Below are 22,688 nucleotides of genomic sequence, written 5' to 3'. Positions count from 1 at the left end.
TGGCACAAAGTGAGGATATTCACCTTCTTGTCTATAATGAGGCTCGTTCATGTAGGCATCCACAGGTACTCCTCCGCCCACAAAACCATGCATGTTCACGTGTTGCGCATTGGTTGCGCAGGGTGTTAGCGCAACTGCACAAAAAGCAGTTTCGAATGTCCGCGGGTGGCCGCGCTGTCAACAACTTCACGCATGTGGCGTAAAAACTGTTCTAAGCGTGGTCAGCGCACCACCGCGACGCCCCCTGGGTACATTACTGAAGTGGACGGGAAGGCCCCGCCGACGCCAAGTTTGAACACACAAAAACAAATTGGCATGATGAGAGATGTATATGACAAGTTTTCGGGATTTCCTCGCAGTTTGCAAGTAACGTGCGTCCTCCGCAGTTGATGCGACTGGAAATGTCTCCACAGTTACTCTGGTTGACTTGATAACGGTCGTTCAGCTGTGGTGGGTCAAACAAGACGGATGGCTTCCAGAACCACTTTTGCCTGCGTTTTACTGTGTTTTCAACTGGAACCCAATCAAAGTCATTGACCGATAAGAATAGGCCACGACGTGGGCGTTGCGGTCATCGTGGATGATGCCCCCTCCCCACCCCCTCTTGACAGTCGTGTGACACCCCACTGACGCCCAGTGACACGCCGTTGGCACCCCGCTAACTCCCGGTCTCCGTCCCGGCAGGCGCGGCTGAGTGACGCCGCCTCACTTGTCCAGCTGGTCCGCGGCTGCATGCGCGCCGCCGCCAGCCTCAGCGTGCCGCTCGAGGTCAAGGTCAAGCAGGGCACCGCCTGGGATCAGCTGACAGAGGTGGCCGAGTGAAACACCGTAAGTGGCCGGGAGGCGTGAGGCGTCAGAAAGTCTCGCGGTTGTCTGCGCCGGTTCGCGCTGGAGGGACGTCCGACCGCCGCTGGCCGGGCGTCTTCGCCCTTGCCTGTCTCGGCTTGAGGCGGGTCGGGTCCGATACGCCACGCACGGCTGGCGCCTTGTCAGTCGACTGAGACTGCTCGGGCGCCGCCGAGAAATCCCTCCGACACTTCCAAGTGCGTGGTACCCACCAGACGGGCTGGTTCGCGGCCGCGCGCGCTCACGCTAGCCTCGCCGTGCCGCTCGGCGTCAAGGTTAAACAGGACCGAGGTGGGGTCGTTGATCGGGTCAGTACGAGGCGCACTCAGTCACGCTCGTATGTTAGCTCCAAGTTTGCGACCGGATGCGGGCACGTGCAAAGTGCACTCCCTCATTCGTAGCTGGGGCATTGCGTGGTACTCCGAGCAGGTGCGATGAAAGCCGCGTGACGGGGTGATAGCGTGTCTGCCTGATGTGACGGTATCAGACTACCACATCCTCATACGATCGCAACTATCAACGCAACCCGAGCAGTTGCGTGCCGATCACCATGTGAACAACACCTAAGAGAGTGAATCACACCTCAGAGCGTTGGCAGATGTGGCACGACGTCCCAGTGGACACGCTTAATTGGAAATGGCCCTACCTTATCGTGTTCTCGTTTTTTTTTCAACTGGGAAGATATTTTGTCCGCGAATGTAGGACTGAGGCTGTGACGCATGCTTTTTATATTGTTTGCTCTTGTCTTGTCTAATATCTCCTGTGTATTAAACAGTTCTGGACAGAGGAAGAAGAACCCCAAAACATGCATGCAGTCATTTGTATTGTGATGTCAGCAGAACCCGCGGCTGCCTCCAATTACGCCGGCAAAACACCTGCTTGCATAACTCGTTTATCAAGGTGGCGGGCGCCTGCGAGCAATGCATGCGTAGTGGGCCCAGATATGAGCAGGCCGGTCCAGCTCTTCTGCCCGACGGCCAACGATCTGAATATCAGATAAGGAGACCAACACAACCAAACGCCACAGGCAGGCTTTGCTCATTTGGCAAGTGGTGCAGGATCGCGACCGCGAGTAGGCCAGCATCGAATTCTAGGCGGCGACGAGTTACGAACGTCGCGTCAGTTGCCCGCAAACCAAGCCTGGAGAGTGAAAGTTTTTGCCTTTCACAGTCTTGGGGTCGTGGCATTAGCCCCGTGAATGCGCCGATGGAGTTGCCAATCCAATAAAAGATCATCGGATTATTTACGAAAGTAATTTAAGCGACAGGCTGTGGCAACTGCCATTGCAAGCTTTTAAAGGAAGCCAGAGGAGGAAGACAATTACATGTCATTCCTTGCTCTAAACGGAGCATTAGACAGAAAACAGCCCTCCCCCTCTACCGCCACCGCTGCCGTCAACCACCACCACCACCACTATCCGGTCGCTCCTGACCGGATACATTGTGCTTAGCACCCCAGCCCGCTCCCCGGCGGCCGCCCTTCGGCGAGCCGGCGCTGTCAGGGCGCCGCGTCCGGCACCAGCGGCGCCGTGCAGCGCGGTGTCACGCCGACCGCCGTCGGCCGCCCGCCCTTCCCGTCGCAGCCCGCCTCGTTAGAGGCTGGCAGATGACAGGATTTGGCGGCGCCATTCCTGCGCCCTGCCGCCGCCGGGCCGCGCTCGGCCGGTCGCCGGCCGCGACCGGTGGCGGCGGCCGCGGCGCCGACGGGCGAAGCGCCGCCAGGGCACGGCCCTGTCGGCTGGAGCTGGGGTCGGACCGAGGGGGCTCAGAGCCGGCCTCGGGCGGACGGAATGTCCGAGGTAGGCGGGCCAAGCGGCTGCTCGTCGCCGACTGAGACCAGCTGGAGGTCGGAGATCAGGACGGGCCGGCCTCGGTGGGATCGTGTGGGAGTGGGTCAACCGCGAGCAGCAATGTTACACGGATACTGGCGCTGCTGAAGTGTGGGTGACCTTTGACGAAGCGCGGTCTCTGTGGCCTTTGAAGTTATCAATACCATGCACCAGAAGATGATCAGGAACGTCTCTGCGTTCGACATTCTCGGATTGCGGAGAGCGTGCAGACGGATTCCGCATGCCATGGCAACATTTATGGCGCTGTGGCACCCGACGTCTTTCTTGCGCTCCATACTTGTTCCATTCTGTGGCCACTGGATGCCTTCTGGCGGACGACCCACATGTGCATGGTGGTGCTGCGTCCAATCCTAACGCTGTCTTGGGTACATTAATGCATGAATAGCGGGTATGGGCTAGCTATGAGCACGGGACACTCGATGATATTTGTTTTTTCATGCGCACGCACGGCCAGGTATGCTCGACAAGAATGATAGAAGTTGAGATAGCGTTCGTGCATTTTTGGAGACAATGTGTTTTGCTTGCGGAATGCATCTTTTGACAGTGAATTAGCTGCCATTTGTGTGTTTATATATTTGCCGTCATCCCATTGGTTTCAGGATGTGTGGACAGTATGCTCTACGAGTAAGTCCGACGTTTATACCCCATTCATCCATGGGACAGATACAGAAACGAGCCAGACCATATGTGAGCCAAAGACCATCGGCATTCGTCCTGCCAGTGCATGCACATGTCTTCCAGTCTGGCGCGCCGCAGTCATCTTCGCTTCTCGGTTCCAGGCTAATCCAGTGACGTCATCACCAGGGTGCGATGACGTCACTCAACGAGAGCGCGGTCGTCGCGTCCGACGGCTCTATGGGCCTGGGCACGCAGATCTTCGTGGGCACCTTCCTCTCCATCATCATCGTGATGGCCGTGTCGGGCAACATCCTGGTGTGCGTGGCCGTGCTGACGGACCGCAACCTGCGCAAGGTCGGCAACCTCTACATCGTGTCGCTCAGCTTCGCCGACACCACGCTGGCCGGCCTGGTGATGACGTTCGCGCTCGCCAACGACCTGCTCGAGTACTGGCCGTTCGGCAGGCAGTTCTGCGACGTCTGGATCGCCTTCGACGTCATGTGCAGCACGGCCAGCATCCTCAACCTGTGCGCCATCTCGCTGGACCGTTACATCCACATCAAGGACCCTCTGCGCTACGGTCGGCTCGTCACCAAGCGGGTGGTGTCGCTGAGCATCGGCGTCATCTGGACGATGGCAGTGCTGGTGTCGTTCGTGCCGATCTCGCTGGACCTGCACCGGCCACCGCCGCCGCGGCCGCCGCCGGTGGACGAGCGCGGCCTGCCGCAGTGCGCGCTGGATCTCAGTCCGCTGTATGCCGTGGTGAGCAGCTCCATCAGCTTCTACATGCCGTGTATGGTCATGCTGGCTATTTACAGCAAGCTCTACCTTTACGCCAAGCGTCACGTGGAGAGCATCAAAGCGCTGAGCAAGCCGGTGACGTTCGGCACCATTGACGGCGTGGCGCCGCCGCCCGCCTGCAATCGCTGTCACGTGTCAGAGGGCAAGGCGGCCACCACCGTCGGCATCATCGTGGGCGTCTTCCTCGTGTGCTACGTGCCCTTCTTCTGCGTCAACATCGTGGCGGCCTTCTGCAAGACGTGCATTCCGCGGCTCGCCTTCCAGACGCTCTCTTGGTTCGGCTACAGCAACAGCAGCTTCAACCCCATCATCTACTCCATCTTCAACGTGGAGTTCCGGGAGGCGTTCGCGCGCATCCTGGCCAAGGTGCGGCGCGCGTGCGTGCGCCTGTGTCAGCGGGCAAGCGCTCCTGCCAGGCCGCGCCAGGCGTCTCACTGTAAGTCGGCCACGTCACTGAGCCGCCTGAGCACGGGCACGTGCCGGCGCAGGCGGCCGAGGTCGACGCGCCGCTGGTGGAGCGCGTGTCGGCCATGTGACGGGGCGCTGCTGCCGCCCACCCGCCGGCCGCTGCTGAACTCATGATCTGACGGCGCGTCCGGCTTCGGCGCGGGCGGAGCGGCGCTCCCGAGCGGGCCGGCTCGTCTGGCGGAGCTACGCGAGGCAACGGCTGATCCGACCCGAGTGGTGGGACAGACGGTGGTCCCACCGAGGCGGGGGGAGGGGGGGGGGGGGCTCGAGCGTATGCCCTGGCGGCGGCAGAAACGTGATATGGCCGTTGGTGGCATGATGATGCGCTCCTGAATCGGGGCTGACTGCGCGGTCATCGCAGCGTGTTTGTCGACGTTCCGTGGAGCTTGATGTCCGTGTGCCCTTGCCCGTCGCCCTGGCCTCTGGCCGGCCGAGCCGACCTCAGGTCGCCCTCCGGCGCTGGCGGCGACTCGGCCTGGGGCTCCCCTCCCTATGATGTTTCTGCGGCCGTGTGAATGTCGATTGCCACTGGCGATACCACGCGCCCGCCGTTGTTATGATCGGTGCTTGCTGCGTCCCATGATCCGCCACATGGGCCTTGCGTCCTGTGCGTGCCCGGTAGCCCCCTCCTGGGGCATGTTTCCCTGAAACTTGTTGTTGCGTGTTGCGTGTCCGGAGGATGTGTACACGACTGCTCGTATGTTTGCGCTGGGGGTGGAGCGCCGGTTGCATGGTTGGACCCAGCTTTGTAATTAAAAATCCACCGATGCAAACACAAATATAAGTTTCATTAAACGGCCTTATTAGGTTTGCGTCGAACGAGCGAGACTACAGCTTACAACGGGTGAACTCAGTCGTGTCGCGGCCCAAGAGGGAGTCGAACCAGCGCTCTCTGGGAGCTGCTGATGTCGTGCCGCGGCAACATAAAGCGGCATGGCGTGGGGTTTGCTGTACGTTTGAAGTCGCACGGAGCGGGGTGTCACGAGGCTTTAGTCGGATTTTTGACAATCGCTGGAGAATGAGCACTAGATTTAGGACTTGGTGATCCTCATGGTATCAACCAGCGCCGTTGATAAGACCAGTGCATGGCTCTCGCAGTGGAGCGACTAACCACCTCCCAGCCTGAAACCTTTCTCGGTGGCTGGGATAACCGCAAGAGCTTAGCTAACTCATGTCATTTGATCGTATCTTGGTCGCTTGCAGTTAACGGTAGGAACCCAGGCCCGCTGCGTTCACAGGCCGGATCTCATATGCATGCCTCAAGAGCCTTTTAAACGGCGCTAAGACCGTCCAATTTACCATTTACACGTTGCGATGCCACTGGGCTTTTTCGTGACAGAAAAAAGCTTTTTGCTGACACCCGTACCGTCTTTGGTGCAAGTTAACATCCGGGATGGCCTCGTACACGCCTTTCCTCGTCTTGCGCTCATTCATCGTGCGAGAGCTACCAAACAACAAAAAAGCTGAGGACAGCGGCAAAATCTGAGGTCGTCTGTGCTGACAAAAATCGGACCCTTTCGTTCAGAATGCGGGCCGCTTGACTTTTTTACGATCCCCGATCGTTTGTAACCCTAGCGATTTTGTAAGTCCCGTTCCTTCGCAGTCACTGCCTGGCAGCCTTCGGACACTTGATCGCTTTGACAACAAACTGCTTGCTAGTTCTAACCTCCCCGCGGCGAACGAACTCCTGATATAATACGGCACACAGATTCTTTTGGAAAAGCGGAGTGGGTCGGAGCTGACATGTCTTTAAACCCATTAAGTTCATAAGCCTAACGATATTTCCAGTGGCTTCAAATGAGCAAATGCAAAATTTAATCTAGTTCCTGTACCCCCTAAACGTTAATTTATCTAGTTCCTGTATACCCGCTGAAGCTTAACGGAGATACTTGTTCATGTGAATTGTCCATGCAAACATTTTTATATGCAACGAAATGTTATTCCATGTAGCATCGCACCAGCCTGCCAACCATTGTTGTGTTTTTCCATTTGATCTTTCGGTGTCAGAAACTACAGAGCTCACCACTGAAAAAGTGTTGTGGTGGTTAAGCGCATTACAAGCTTGATTGCTTTAGGATTAAGATGAGCAGACCGGCAAATAAATACAGCGACAGGCATTGATCTTGAATCGGGTTTGAAGGCGCGTTAACTGTTGTCTAAAATGGGTTATACTCTTGAGATGCGTGATGTCCTATTCGTTTTCTAATTCGAACATGCGCGTGAACTACTCCTGAGTGTTTGTGTGTGGTTTCAAAAAAATGTACTGGATTCATAAAAAAGGTTCCGTGGTTGGTTCAGAATAATCGCTGTCCTAAATATGTGCTGAAAATACATTGTTGACATCAACGACGTCGTCGTTGATGCATCTGGCCATTTGCGTGCTGATTCGTATTTGTTCGATGGCACATTAGCACTGGCGTCAACAACGCATTAGTCGGTTGGATGGTCTTAGCAACGACCGCATTGTCATGGATTTTGTCAATTAACCAGCGAACGCCGGATTAACCATAATATGGAGAAGAAGCTATGATAAAGATTAAGTTGCATAACAAAGATTGAACTTGGGAACTTACACTATATCTCATATGACATAGAACATTTAGCAATAACCAAAAGGCACTGTATCAAATAACACTGTGATCTCGCTGTTCTCTTGGCTGTAATTGGAGCGTTACAACGTACTCGGCAGCAAAGGCTCTGTGGCGCCGCCTGCCTCTTATCCTGGCAGGAAGAGCGGGCATCGCGGGGACCGGATCCCGTACCTCTTGTTTCCTAGACACCGGTAAAACGCGCTAATGGAACAGTACTCCATGCTCTCGAATCACGGAGGAGCATGGCTTATTGACGCCAAAAGAGCTAATGCACCTTTACCATGTCCAAATTGTCAATTCCATATTATTTTCTGAAGAAATCACCATCAGGAAACCCATTTTGCAGCGCTTAATGGTGGCGAGAAATGATTCAAATGCATTCATATAATTCAGTTATGCATAGGGTGTACGGCACAGATTTACTTCAGCATGGGATAAGAAACGGCTCAGAATGAGGCAGAACTTCGGGCCGGTTACCCCGCGGCCATCCGTATTGCAAGTGGTGTGCACTAGCGACCGCCGCGGGTGGGCTTTGGCATATCCAACCCTGCTAATATTTGCACGAAGAACCCTCCGTTTTGTAAAGTGCTTCGAGGTTGATTGGTTTGCCTTGGTGGATTCGTCTCACATTGCGAGTCTACAAAGCAATCATGACGTCTGGGTCCCAACCCATCACTCAGACAGTGGGAGTGCGGTCCATAATTGGCTTACAGTCGTTCAACCATACGCACCTGCAGCATCATTTTGAACACAGTAACCCTGTAGTTACGAAGCGTCGACAGTATTTCGCAAAATGGTTTCGCTCCAGCCCTGCATCTGCATTTTTTCTTTTTTGTATCTCAGATGATATCCTAAAACTGCCTACAGATGCAGACGTTAAGCCGGTCATGTGGGTATCCGGTGCAAAATATTTATTTTAGCCAGCTAATGCTGCCCGGCGCAAGGCAACGGAAATGAATTTGATAAAACTCGCGCTCATAGAAGCGAGCATGCCAACGGCACACAGGTATGCGGACCACGGTAGTGCACACGTACTTGGAGATGGATAATCGATCGGTGTTTACCGCCGCAACAGTGGATCCATTAACACCGCCGTAGCAGGAGATCCCCTGGCACCGCCGCAACAGGGGATCCCTTGGCACCGCCGCAACAGGGAATCCCTTGGTACTCCCGCAACAGGGGATCCATTGGCACCGCCGTAATAGCAGATCCCTTGGCACCGCCGCAACAGAGGATCCCTTGGCACCTCCGCAACAGGGGATCCATTGGCACCGCCGCAACAGGGAATCCCTTGGCATCGTCGCGAATCGTGGCATCGTGGTCACGGGGAATTCCTTTTCACAGCCGAAACAGCGGCACTGGCTGCTCATCGGTCACGACCAGAGACGATAGATACAGATGCATTTGAGTTGAAATGGGGGGAGGGGGCAGAACATTCAATCAGTAATTTAAATTCAACACGCCCTTAATTACAAACTTGTAATAAAGGGCTAGGTAAGTTGGAATAAGCTGACACTTGCGCCCGTCATTCTGACCACGGAGTTGCATATATATTAAGGTCCAGCGGTAGAATGCCGCCCCCTTGTATAAATCTAACGCGACTTTGTTCATATGTGTGTTTTTTAATACTCCGGAAAAATCCGAATTAAAACAAATAAAAGCAGAATTGTATGCACGCAAAATAAGTAACCACGCGTTTTTACTAAATGGCGTGGCTTGCCAAAGTTTTCCTTTTATACTTATCAGATTATCATGCATTGTGTATTAAACTCGAAGAGAAGCAAAGTGAGATCAGGATGCGAGACGCCGAAAAGTCTTGAGAGGAAGGGCAAGGCGATGGGTTGGTGCCTGGCTGATGAGACACTGACGAGAATGACAAACAGGCCGGGCATCAAGGTGAGAGCGTTCAATAGCATATGGGACTGCACAACGATCATGATAAAGTGGAGGGGGCATCACCTTCTGTACGAAGCAACGTGTGAGCTTGACGTGTCCGAAGCAAAGGCGTGCCAGCACTCGCGTCCGACACGAAAACGTCCCAGCACTCCTGTGGGTCGCAAGTAAGGTGACAGTGTTCCGGGTTTTGGTAAGAGTCGATGTGATGTTTAGCGTTGGGCGTTGAGGGCATGAAACAGTGACAGAAAGTACGTGAAGACGATAGATTGTTACGAGTTGGAGCCACACGAAACAAGCTGTCGCGCCTGATTGGAGCAAGAATTGCCATCAGTTCAGCAAGGTCACCGTAGCGGAAGTCGGAAGTGCGAAATGATAGTTGGCATTGGGGCGTGCGGAAGGCGGCTCCAGTTTTGTCGTCCTGCCTGGAGCGATCGGTATGGCATAACTAGTGCCGTCCGCGAATGTGTTTGAAGTCTTCAAAGTAAGGCATTAATTCAGTGCAAGTTATCTTATTGTTTGTTCCAAACACGAGAGGAAGTAGCAATCGGTGGTCGAAGCAAGCACGCGCTCTAACCTGGGCGGTGTTCCCCTTTACCAACAGCTGTCCACATAGATAAGACAGCAGTATTAGCTTTATTCCTCAGAAAAATTAGGAGAATGGAAATATAGTTGGTTGATATTTCGGCAGCATACCTTTATGGAAACAATAGCAGAAGCAAAACAATAGCACTTCTGCTATTGTTTCGATAAAGGCATCTTGCCGAAATATCGACCAAACTACATCTCCATTCTCCTGGTTTCTCTGAGGAATAAGGCTAATACTACTGTCTGATCTATGTGAATAAAGTTCCTCACTAATGCATTGAACAACTTAGGTAACAGCTGGCCACAAGTTGCAACCTATGACGTCGGCGGTAAGTGCGTGACGTCAGCTCCCACGACTTAGAGGATAGTCCCTTATGTATGACGTAGGTACTTGCGACGTCATAGGTAGCAACTCAAGTAGGCACTTTGCCGATGGGGAACATGGCCCTGGCGTTTGCAGAGTGCCAATGCTACGGATGCCAAAAGAACTACGGGCATGTTGCGCTCGCAACGCTATGGTGGAGTATCGCTCCAGTGATGGTGAGAGATGTGTGTGTATGTGTGTGTGTGTGTGTGTGTGTGTGTGTGTGTGTGTGTGTGGTGTGTGTGTGTGTGTGTATGCGCGCGCGTGCGTGTGTGTGTGTGTGTGCGTATGTGCATGTGCGTGTGCATGTGTGTGCGTGTGTGTGTGTGTGTGTGTGTGGTGTGTGTGTGTGTGTGTGCATGTGCGTATGCGCGCGTGCGTGCGTGTGTGAGTGTGTGTGTGTGTGTGCGTGTGTGCATGTGCGTGTCGGGGGAGGAAAGGGGGGGGGGCGTGTCGTTACGCTGGTTAGTTTAGCTCCTGTGGTATTGTTGTGGTAAGGACTTACACGGATATTGTATTTAGTCAACTGATGATTGCGGCGGTCGAAGAGGCTTAGAATATTTGTCTCTACGAGTCGATTTTGCACACGAAGCCCCCTTAATGATCCCGAGGCCGTTGTCTTAGATGGTCTCGAGGGGATACTTGTTTGGTAGAGATATCATCAAACATAAGCTCTTTGTATCGCGAGACCGGTTGGATCAACGAAGCGTGGGGACGAATCAAGGCTCGTTGGGCGGCACCCCACTTGCGCCCGCTGGCATGTTTAATTATGCTTAACCGACGGGCGCATCTCTCATGGATGTCGTAATGGGCATCTAATGTAAGGCGGTGATCTTACGCAACGCCGACGCCTCTAAATTCGGGGACTATGGTGATTGTTTCGCTATTGATCGCTTAAGAGGCTATAGGGTTCCAATAGCGCCGTTGATGAGAGATATTACTGTGGCTGATTTGGTGGGGTATATCTCGAAGCCGCAATGGTCGCACCACGCTTTGGCATGGTCGAGTCCATGTTGTGAAATAGGGGTTACATGATCGGCGCTAAGATGCGAGATACATATCACCAGTTCGTCGGCGTAAGACGATGTTTGATCTTGGAAGCCGCCGAAGTCGGCGTTTCCGCTGGTGCAGGGCGCCTCCCCATATTGTCAGCTGTTTTGGAGGAAACAGCAACACCAGACACAGCTACTTTGCAGGACTGTTTTAAAAGGATCAAAAGTATGAATCCTTCGGAGGCTTCGGAGCTAACCACAATGTTGTGTGTTTTCATTTTGAGATACTCGGGATGTCTGTTCTGTTAGGAGCATTCTACGAACTAAATTTTCGTTCTTCGGATTGAATTTTCGGTCCAGTTTAAACCGGCTAGTCCAGGTCCAATCCGCCTGCCAACCCGCTTTTACCAGATTTTTCAATCAAATGCGGTCCGGTTCTCCTTACCAGAAACAATGTATCAAACGACGCCGTGCCAATCCGTTTCAACGACTGGCACGGCGTCATTTGATCCGTCATCCGATCATATCAAATGTCATTTCATCCTATCCGTATCAACGATTTAAATTTTTGAAAGCAATTTTGGTTGATCTGAGTTTTTCAGATTTAACAAATTTTGATGAAATGAATCTGGCTGCTCAGGAATTAAGCGTTAAGGGCTGTGCGTTTGTTTGGTTTTTCCAGGCACGAAATTAAGTAGCCACTAGCGTGGATTACGATTTCAATTAAGGCGGTAATCAATCGGGAGCAGTGGATTCAAGTGAGCCTGGTTGTCTAGCTGGTGTGGCCAAAAACGAGAAGCAGATGGCGGTAGCAATGGCGGATATAACTGATTTGTATTTTGAGGTGGATCGGACTGGGCTGTATTCTTGGTTGTGCGAGAACGAGTTGGTGGATGAATTTGATTTTGGGCCAGCCGGACCGCACTGTACCGGAGCTCAAAAGCTCAATCCCTTAAGGTCCCCTCAGCGCGTCCAGACCGAGCACCTTCCAATAAATTCGGTTCGTTGAAGTCCGTGGCTTCCACTCCAACTGCCATACCGCGCTCTTCGTCTCTCACCATTGCGTCATAGACTCCACGCATGGAAAATGGCAACGCTGCTTGTCTTGGGCGGATGTTCTGGTTGTTTGGTGGAAGTAGACCGCACACACTGGAAAGGGTATGAAACACGTTCCGCCACTTCTTCTTTACACAAGTTCAAAAATAAGGTTTGTAAGCAAGAATGCTTAGCACATCCGCTGCAGAGAAAGGGCGTGATTAAGCCGAAAACCAACTGAATCGGCATGTACAAATGTGTCGCTACGTCCTAAAAGTAAGGGCACCCGTTCACCGAGACCGCCGCCCGTCTGCACTGATGGACGAGCGCTCGTGCTGCCACGTGGGTGACTCTGAATGCTGACCGCCTCTGGGCGAAAGCCCCTCTCCGTGCTTTGCTGCTTTAAGTGCAGCGTCCCAAACAGAAACTTTCGTTTCACTTGTAATTGAGCTAGAGTTGTAGAACAACTAACGGACGTGTTGTCTTCCATGAGAGGAAGCCAAAGGTATTTGCCTATGTGGTTTCAAAATAAGTCACATATTTTTGTATCACGTGCCACAACACTTAAACGTAACGTCACGCTGTCCACAATCGTCCTGTCTTTGTTACGTTTCAGTTACGCACTATCAAAAGCACTCCCATCCATGCGTAACATAACCCAACGATGGGGCTAGTACCCCCCTCCCGGAGGTTTTTCTTGAGAACTGCGCAAACATGAAAGAAAACATGCTGTTGTTTTGGTAACTCTCAATGACATTGTTACCGATCCTATCAATTTTTTCAGCACTTCTGTCTGCATAACTCTTGACGTATGACGCAATGGTGAAGGTTGTGCCAGTCAGATTTCTTGCTAAGTCGACATCACAGTACACTTGTTGACAATTGGGACGTGCCACTTTTTGTATCACACATATCATCGATTCGGCCGTCCGTGATGCCAGGCTTGTGTGTCGGAGAGCGAGGGGCCAGGTCATCAGCGGTCAACCTGGGTCAAACATATCCAGCTGTTCTTTGATTTGGGATTTATAGCACCTGCATTTGCACAAGAGTTTGCTGTTAAGATCCACCACACCAACATCGTTCAGACAAGCACTAGGCGACCGAACGTAGCGAATTTCTTGGGCTCGGATCACTGTGGCTCAGCCAAGTGTAAAGCAGATGAGTACCGATAGGCATGTGTGCGCCGTGGTCAGTGCGAACGTGCTCTTTTTTATAACGCATTCTGCAACACGCTTCAGTAATAGCGTGTTGTCACTAAATCACTTCACTTCACTAAAACGGCACTGACCTTCCAGATTCGAGCAAGGGCATAGCCGTCAATTTTTACGCCTGTATGCAACATCCGCCATCGCCTTTGATTGCAGCTGCAATATGTGTCTAGTGCAACATGAGCGCGCTTGTTCAGTCTTGCTCTTAAGTGCATGGTATCTTCATCATGGCTATTGTTGCAGTACATTTTAAGACCCCGTGACCTTGCATGACCTCGTACATCGACCCCGTGACCTCGCTAGACATGTCCAGGTATTTCACGTGTATTCAAATATTATTAATTTGGAACGGCTAATCGTACGGGCGTGGATGCCGTTTCTCGCGTTGTTGTGACTTGGTAGTTGTCATTTACCAGATACAGGAAATATGTTGTGTTATGTGCAATTTTGACCTGTCAAAGATGAAGCTTATATAATCCGAGTTATTGGAAGCTTGAATAGCGTTAATAATCCAAATTACGTTTGTCCGATGGTCATGGCACAAATATTTGCATTGTTTACAAAGCATGCGTGGCATCAAGTTCCCGTCAGGCATCTCGGTATGCAGAAGTCAGATGAACCAGGAAATCGTATGCATGATGATAAATGCACTCCGCTTTAACGCAACCACAAATCTTCCATGGAACGTAACAGGCCGAAATGCAATCTAAAGGAGTCAGCTCTGTCGCTTTGGGGAGCAAGCCCGCATACGCTTGTAATAACCTTTTAACAGGTATTGGTGTGGCCGCTTCCAAACCGCATTTCCCACTCAACCCGCTCGTCTTTTATTTGGCAAATTTCACAGCAGCTCTCCCCTTTCTGCACAGGCGAGCCGTCCGAAGCTACAGCTAATGTTGCACGAACGTTAGTTTCTTGAATCCGTATGATTCACCGCAGTGTGCACAATATACAGTGCGCGCATGATGAAGAAGTATAATTCACAGCTGGGACATACATGCCCACAAACAGACTGGTGGTAACTAACCAAGCTTTGGCTCATCCAACGATATGCATGGCGCCATGCTATTTCGCAACGTAATGAATCCCATTTGGCAAAAGCTCGGTTCATATTCGGTAACGTGCCGGTCATCAACGGGTGTTCTCCCCAATTAAGTCGTCGCGTTGACGGAGTGCAAGTTGTGCTCGCCTGGTTGGCCTTAAGTTGCGTGTGAGTTACTGAGATTCCGGAATCACGCACATCAACCGATTCCATTCCAAAGTAAGGCAAATGACTTGCGTAACGGACCATGAAGTTCGCTAGCAGGGTGGCTGGGCGGAAATGATGGCGGTGGTTACAGGGGACGTAAGTAGCCCAGCCAGGAGTATATGAGACAGAACATGCGTGGGTAGACCGCAGCGAGGGCTCAAGCCAAGCCCCGCCGGTGCGGTCGACCAGGCGTCCGGTGCCGAACGGGCGGCCTCCGCCGTCCGGTCGCCACCTGCGCCTCTCCCGCGCGGCTCACCGTCAGCCTGTTGGTCCCATCATGCCGCAGGGGAGGGGGCGGCTCGGCGGGGTCACCTCGCCGCGAGCCCGGCCGTGGTGGGCGTCCGATTGATCCAGCCGGCGCAAGTGCTGACCGCTTCCGGCCGCTCTCGCGGGGCCGGGCCTCTGGTTAATCGGTTGCCGTTACATTTATGAAACGCCGCGTGATAAACGCCCGCCGGCGCTGACTGCCGTGATTGAGGCCAGCCGCACGCACCAGCCTGTCTGAGCTGCGTGTCGGCAGCGAAGATGGTGGACGGCTCCACTGGCGGGTAGTCCTCCTTCCATTCGATAGAACGAAACCGTAGTCATGCCTCCAGACCAAGAGGCATTCGCTGTAATCCGCTAAACATGCTAAATAGACACATCAAATGAAAGAAAAGGGGCTGCTAAAGGCACTTGATGCGTGTCACGCACTATGTGCAGCATCGAAACAGAACTGTCCCCCCTATGACACCGGATGATTTGTCACAGCTTTAAATTGCCAAAATGCATCTGACAGAGGATCCAACGACGCGCTCGGTGGTGTGTATATCGTAGACGTTTAAAGTGATCCGTTCCTTCCAGGAGACAAGGTATTACGTGCGTTGCCGGCGTTTCATGTAACCACCGCGAAATTTTCGTTATTGCGCTACCTGACTGGCAATTTGAGGAGTTACTTGAAATGCAGACGAGGTCGCGGAAGCTGCCCGTAAGCACCATAGCACCATTACTACGCCATTCACCTCACGGATATTTATCACTTGTAGGCATGTTATGAGTGCCAAAAAACATTCATTGTACGTTTTCATTTAAGCCTGACTAAACCTGGCTTAGAGAATGTTGTTTAGCCATTTTGATGTCTGATTGAATGATCGCTGTTGTCCACTGTACTTTCGCCTCAAAGGATAATACCATTTTCAAGTGCGCGATTACATAAAAGTCCAATCAATGTTAAGGTTTCCAGGGAGTGCCGGCACATCCGCGCGTGCACCAGCAGTCACCGCGGCCAGCAACGGGGATCAGAATGTCAGGAGTTCGCCGAGGACCTGCCGCGATCAGTCCTCGTTTCCAGGGCAGCGTTCATCAGCTGCACGTGTGAGGCATAAACAAAACATTCCAGCTTGGTGCGCTGCTGAAAGCGCAATCTAAAAGCGCAATGAACAACGGCGATCATGGAATTAAACATGAAAAGTAAATAAAAATACAAAACAAAACACAAAATGTGTACACTGTCGGCCATAAAAACAACATTATATAGGTTTAGTTCAGTGTTATTTGAAACGCTCGATGCTCTTGTGATATTTCCAAAAAAATATACAACAAAAATATGCATTTGTTGCGCAAACAGCGTATTAATGGGGGCTACAGAAAACGTCCGGGACCACGTGGGCATTTCAAGTAACGCATAAAATGCTCAGTCAGATAGCGTTATAATGACGGTTTGATTCAGCATGCATGAAACACTGCCATTACATGAATGCATACCTTTTCTTGATAAAGTCAGGTTATGCCAAATGCCTACAGCATATGTACCGACTCTGCCGCCAATATTGGACCAATTCAGCAGCGTTTGCAACCTAATCCGCACACATCGCAGTGGTTAGCCAGCCCGGAAAGGAATACAATGTGAACATGAAGAGCACTTATTGTGCAATGTCGAGTATGGTTCCCGGGGGGAAACATTGTCAACGTATACATAACAGCTAACATATTAACGATGCTGTAGGTGCTGAAAGCTTAATGGCATAGGCAGAGCCTTATATTCGAGAGATATTTGCATGCTTGTCTTTGCTGTGGAATAACGGGTTAAGATCGCTTTAAAAAACCGTGGAAGAGCGTCACAGAGAAAAGCTAAATCCTTTTGCTTCGTGCGTTGTTTCATTCAATGTAACCTGTCAGTTTTCAGTTAATTGAATACTTCTGTGATTTTATTCACTACATTCCACTTCAGGGATCTGTAATGTTTTACTGATGTCATCTGTTGTTTGCTCAACTCACACTATGCATTTCAAGCATACATGCATTCCGGGCATATATTCATTTTTTCTTCCATTTATATATCTCTCTCATTTCCCTCACGCCTTCCATTCCACTCATTCCAATCGTCCCTCGATTTGATGTTGAGCGCTGACGGAACATTGCATCCGCTGGTGCGGATCAAGCCTAAGACAACATCCGTGGATTCATAGCTGCAGTAACAGGTTTTAGCTTATTGCTTGCCAACACCGTCGGCGGCGCAGCACAGCAGCAGCATACCGCTCCCACGGCGGTATTGCTGGCGTCTCCCCACTCGCACTACGAGGCAGAGGTGCTGCCGTGCGTCTAGGGGCAGGCTGCCGCTGCCCGTGTGTCGCACTGAGAGGCACGGACCCGGTCGGCCACCGATGGAGCCGCTGCGCAGCGAGCCGCCGCTGCCCGTGTGTCGCACTGAGAGGCACGGACCCGATCGGCCACCGATGGAGCCGCTGCGCAGCGAGCCGCCGCTGCCCGTGTGTCGCACTGAAAGGCACGGACCCGATCGGCCACCGATGGAGCCGCTGCGCAGCGAGCCGCCGCTGCCCGCGTGTCGCACTGAGAGGCACGGACCCGATCGGCCACCGATGGAGCCGCTGCGCAGCGAGCCGCGCCTCTACCCTGGACTGTCACCAGGCTCTGGCCCGGGGCGGGTGTAGCTCGCCGAGTCGTGTTACCGGTTTGTGCGACAAAGAACTGACCACCGTACGAGCTTGCGACGACGGCAAGGCCAGCGGCAGGCGCTTTGATGCAGCCGGCCGGCCCTGATTGGTCCGTTGGGTGGTCACGTGCAGTGCCTCGGACAGTGGCCGACCCGAGTGGCGGTCAGGGCTGGCGGGAGGGGCCTTGGACGTGAGTGCTGAATGGCAGCTTGCAAGGGAACGCAATACAAACTACACAGCTTGACCGTGTCGGACGTGCTGCAGAAGGAAGCAACAGGACTGGCACTAACATCGTATAGCTGCTATAGTGCTGATACATTCTGGCCTTGTTTCCCTGAGACGCATATTGTGTGTTTTGGTTGCGTACACAATACGTATTTGCTTGAACAGAAATATCACTCTTTCCTGGGCTTATCTAGGGAGCAGGTGCATTCCAGCTGCTGTTCGATTGCGCCGCGGCGACCGGCGGCGCACCTGCAGCCGCGTTCGCATCGCAAAACTCAGCTCGAGCTGCGGTGCTGCGTGGTTGGAATCTGGTCGGCGCGTCCAAGTAACAATCAACATGTCTGAGCTAAATTCTCAGCTTTCCGCAATATTCTGCAGAAATGCACATGCAGTAGGCATTGGGGCTATTTCAAGAGCAAATCAGTGTGGGACTTCGGGCAGTCGAATTTCCGTTACATAACAGCAATGTCTGCGTATTTGGCAAACCTTCCTGTGATGTCAACAGTTCCACACAGCTTGCATTTTCAGGTTTTTATAGTTGGAATCCAGTGGCATTTGTCAGCATCAAATTTGGCCCCGGGCTGTGAAATGAGGTAGGCTAAAATATGGAGACGTGCACCATTTCTGTATTCCTACTGACTCATTGTCTAACCGAGTCTGCCATTTAAAATACTATCTTCAAAATTGCGTATACCTGCATATCGGTATGCTCGCTGTCATCTCTTTGGCAGTCAAATCAAGGGCGGTAAGAGCCAGCGATTTTTTACAGCATGCATGTACCAGCGCGGGCGGTGCACGCACGTGCTGATGACTCGGTACGAGAATAGATGAGCGCCTTGCGCCTGCGGGAAGGTTCGTTTTTAGGCGCATAGGGGTATCATTGATCGTAAACGTGGATGAAACAACTTCAGCGGTAATCAAGCGGCTGGAAAGACTTCGTCGCCTGAGCAAAAAGGAATCTTGGGATCCCCATTTGTGCGTAAATAGCGCGAGCACACGACATGTAGGATCGCAGATCGAGGACGATCGCAAGACCGTAAGTGTAGATTACTCAGCAACAGTGGACGCTATCGGAGATGTCGCAGCAGCAATTTACAGTAGAGTGTAATATCATATTTAACTAGTGTCAAGGCGATTAATTCTAACCTGAGCAGCTGATGACAGCCTTAAGTCACTCAACTGGCCTGCAGCAGCTCTCCTTACCTTCCAGTGTATTTTCTATCGCATACGTGCAGGCGTGTTGGGGCGGGCGCGACAACTGATTTTTTGGCGTATGGTTGCAAGCTTTAACAATCGGTATAAATTTGCGTGTTGGCGCTTACGGCATGACGATACATGGGTCATAGATACCGTGAGACATTTGACAATAATGATGACAAATACACGATTTACGTCAAAAGTCTACAAATTTCTGTTTTGAGAAACTGGCTACTTTAGGATTTCAGGATCGCCAGCACTTTCTTACAAAATATCGGGCAGTGCATATTGTGTCAGCTGTACATGGGACATGCTGTATTGTCGATGCAATGTTCTCACAATATGCACTTCAGTGAATTACTACTTGTAGTTGATTGGCATGACTGCCATGGCTAATTATCATCCAGACAACAAATTAACCATTACGTTATATATGTAGATCCATGATCTCTGCCTGAGCAACCGAAACCAAGGTGGCAGTAGTCGTAAAATAAACACTGATGGAGATGATTATCTGTCGCGTCGCAACCACAACGAATTAAGAAAAGGCACAAACGAGCGTTTCCCATGAGGTTTTTTCCATGTTATGACGTGTTTACCTGACTTGCGATGTAGCTTACCCTTCTAATAAGCATGAAAAAACATAAGCACAGCTTCGCGCATGCGATACAATGCATTCCACGATGAGGCAGGCTGCACCATTTAAAACGGGCTTATTCGGACGTCATCTAGCAAAAAACCGAAGACGTGCACTTAAAAACTTTACAGCTACATATGAAGTTGAAGAGATGCGGTGTTGTGGCATGGCACGCTAGAAATTTTGGGGGCCTGCGGCGAGATGAACTCAGTTTTTAGTGAGCCTTTTTGAACTGCGCTCTCCTCATTGTGAAATCCTGCTTACGCTTCTACACAGAGCTGTGTCTTTACTAAACGACACGAGTGATTTGGTGTCCCGGTAGCTCTTTCCAAAGACCTTAAAATGGAAGTGAGTGGTAATATAGCTTAAAAAAAACTGCATATCCATATCATCTCAATAACGCTCACTGCTTGCAATGCATACAAATAAGCCGTAATCGCAGTTGGCTGAAGTCATGCCGTAATTGGCATGACTTTATTGAATTATGCCACCGACACGAGGATGTGCAGAAAAGGTTTACAGTACTTGTTTAACGGGCCCTCGGGTGTGGCCAAATTAAACCCGAAGGTTTTTCCAGAATGGTTTCCGAACGGTGGGACATAACCGGGCCAGACTTTGTACAGCTGTAGATAATTCAATTGCGGATTGTCTGGCATCACAAATTTAGATGTATCTTGTAAGGTCACTGACCTATGACAGGTCAGTCAGGCCATGATTTGAGCGAAGGCGATTTCTAGGGAATCCTTTAATTTGATTCAAAAACGGTGTGTTAGACGAAGCCATGCATCTCTGAGATACTTTCTTAGGCAACACAACGATTGAGTGAACAAACATGTTGGCCATGAACTATATATTGGTCAGGTACAAACATCATACCAAGCCCAAAACCAACCTGTTTTATTACTCTAGGGCTTTCTGTATGAGGTAGTTTTTGATGCTCATTTCGAATTAATTGATGACATGAACCGCATTATACATTTTTCATTGACTTCTTAGAGTTCAGAACAGGTCACTGACCTAAAATGACCCAGGTCAACATTTTATTTTCAAGAACATACTGACTAGCGTAATTTTTGTCGCTTATTCAAATGCAAAACTCAAAGTAGTCTTGTATGGTTTTGATCACAATAACATTCAGAAGGTATATCAAGACCACTGACCTTAAATGAGCATGACATATTTGGATTAGAACGGGTGTCTAGGTTCTAAGGGCTCTTTGGAGACCAACCTGAAATTTGAATTTATTTGACCTTATTTGGCCCGACGGTCATAGCCTAGGAACCTCAAACTTTGACCTAAGTGATTTCACGTACAGGTCCAATACACGCTGTGAATTTGGTTGCCTCTAGACATTTTAGTTCCTGACATCTCAGAGAGGTCAAATTAAACCTCCAGCCGAGCGAAGAGCATCCAGGCAGTCACCCGGGCGCGTGTTAAGTGAATGTGCGTGTCTAGGAAGATCGAAACTTCAGCAACTTTTGCACATTTGATAATGATATATAAACAAACGGTACATTATGGGTGATGCTTTGGTCATGGCCTCAGACCGTGATGTGCTGCGGCGCGGAAAATATTGTTCCACAGATCATTGCACAACCAAAAGGAGCCAGCACGGGTGGTGGAAACGAGGGAGGAGAAATATGGGAAGCTGTCCCCTTTGTCTGCCCCGCTCTGTCAGAGAAGAAACGCAGCACCACAAATGTGGAGTGAGTACGGCAAGTGTGGTCCCCTGCATCCTAGATATACAATACAAACATTAACATTATGCCGTCACATGCAAAGAACAGAGAGACAAATTGCGTTTAATTCACTGACGTGTAGGCCGGTATACCTTTTGTTCCCACATGTTGCAAGCGCATGTCCCGCCTATATGTTTATATATAACTCCGATAACATCCCCCGACAATACGCTTTACAAAGACACACGCCAGACCGCCATTTTGCCGTCAGTTCGATGGAGTACATACTTGGTCATCAGCTCCAATACGTAATTTGGTTGCAGAAAACAGGGAGGGGATGGCCGTGGGCGGTCTAAGGTTAGCCTGAAAAACCTGAGCCGAACCTTAGCGCTGATATGGCATCGTGAGTCCCCCGTTGGTATCACTCCAGCAGCGTGCTGATATGGAATCATGACTCCCCGTTGGCATCACTCAGCAGCGTTGATACGGAATCGGTGAGCGTGGATGCCACCTGTGGTATCACTCCGCAGCGCTGATATGGAATCGCGAGTCCCCGTGGTATCACTCCGCAGCGCGCCGATGTGGAATCATGACGTCCCGTGGTATCACTCCGCAGCGTTGATACGGAATCGTGACGCCCCGTGGTATCACTCCGCAGCGCTGATATGCAATCGTGAGTCCCCGTGGTATCACTCCGCAGCGCTGATGTGGAATCGTGACTTCCCATGGTATCACTCCGCAAATGCCATTTAATAACTTGCCGGGTCTCCTGACCTCCGATGTGTTGCCCTGTCATGGGAAGGTCATAACCGGCGGAATTGAACAAACAGGTGGGTAGCGCCCCACGCAAAATAACTCCAGCCCCAAGAACAACGCGTCACGTTAGTATATAGCCTGCAAGCTTTATATAGCAAAAACATAACACATAAGACTAAGCCATTTTAGTGCAACGGATAACGGCTCCATAGGCAGAGCAGCAATAGTACCAGCATCGAAGTAGCCGACAGGAGTGGGCGACACAGCGCCATGCTCTCTGCGTTGAACTCGTGCAGATCATAATGCAGTACCATGTGCCAATCTATAAAACCTGTTTATCACTTGTCAAAAATATATAATGAAATAAGCGGGACAAGCGCAAACTTTTCGTCTTTGTATCCTTTGCTCCTTTTTCGTGACTAGACCGTAATTTCGATGCCCAGGTTCATGATGTTACGCTGTGAAAAGTCGTCAACTGCTTAAACTGGTTCATTACCCTTTCGACGGCGCATATTCTGCGCATATAGTAACATATTTGATCTATGAAGTCCATGGAAGTTGTCTAATGCGTCTCCTGTTGTCAATAAATTCGAAATGAGCACCAGAAGCTATCCCACACAGCAAGCCCAATAGTAATAAAACAAGTTGGTTTTGAGCTTGGTATGATCTTCATACCTGACCTTAGGTCACTATAGTTTGTTCACTCATTTGTTGTGCTGCCTAAGAAAGTATCTCAGAAATGCATGGCTTCGTCTAACACTC

The 22,688-nt window shown here is 51.0% G+C and overlaps 1 protein-coding gene across 1 annotated transcript in view; it reads left to right on the top strand.

The window, feature by feature from the left end:
- Positions 1-3,502: 3,502 nt before the first annotated feature.
- LOC119100123 (dopamine receptor 1-like) overlaps positions 3,503-22,688 on the top strand; it is a 24,791-nt gene continuing 5,605 nt past the window's right edge. Inside the window, exon 1 of the mRNA XM_037223235.1 lies at positions 3,503-4,586. Within this exon, the coding sequence (XP_037079130.1) occupies positions 3,506-4,586 (1,081 nt within the window). The 5' untranslated portion in view covers positions 3,503-3,505. The remainder of the gene's footprint in view (positions 4,587-22,688) is intronic.

This window comes from Pollicipes pollicipes, unplaced genomic scaffold (genome assembly GCF_011947565.3).
Source record: "Pollicipes pollicipes isolate AB1234 unplaced genomic scaffold, Ppol_2.1 Scaffold_4881;HRSCAF=5763_pilon_pilon_pilon, whole genome shotgun sequence".
Lineage (NCBI taxonomy): Eukaryota > Metazoa > Arthropoda > Thecostraca > Pollicipedomorpha > Pollicipedidae > Pollicipes > Pollicipes pollicipes.
Note: the sequence above shows the minus strand (reverse complement) of the source record. Positions and strands in the feature narration are given on the sequence as shown.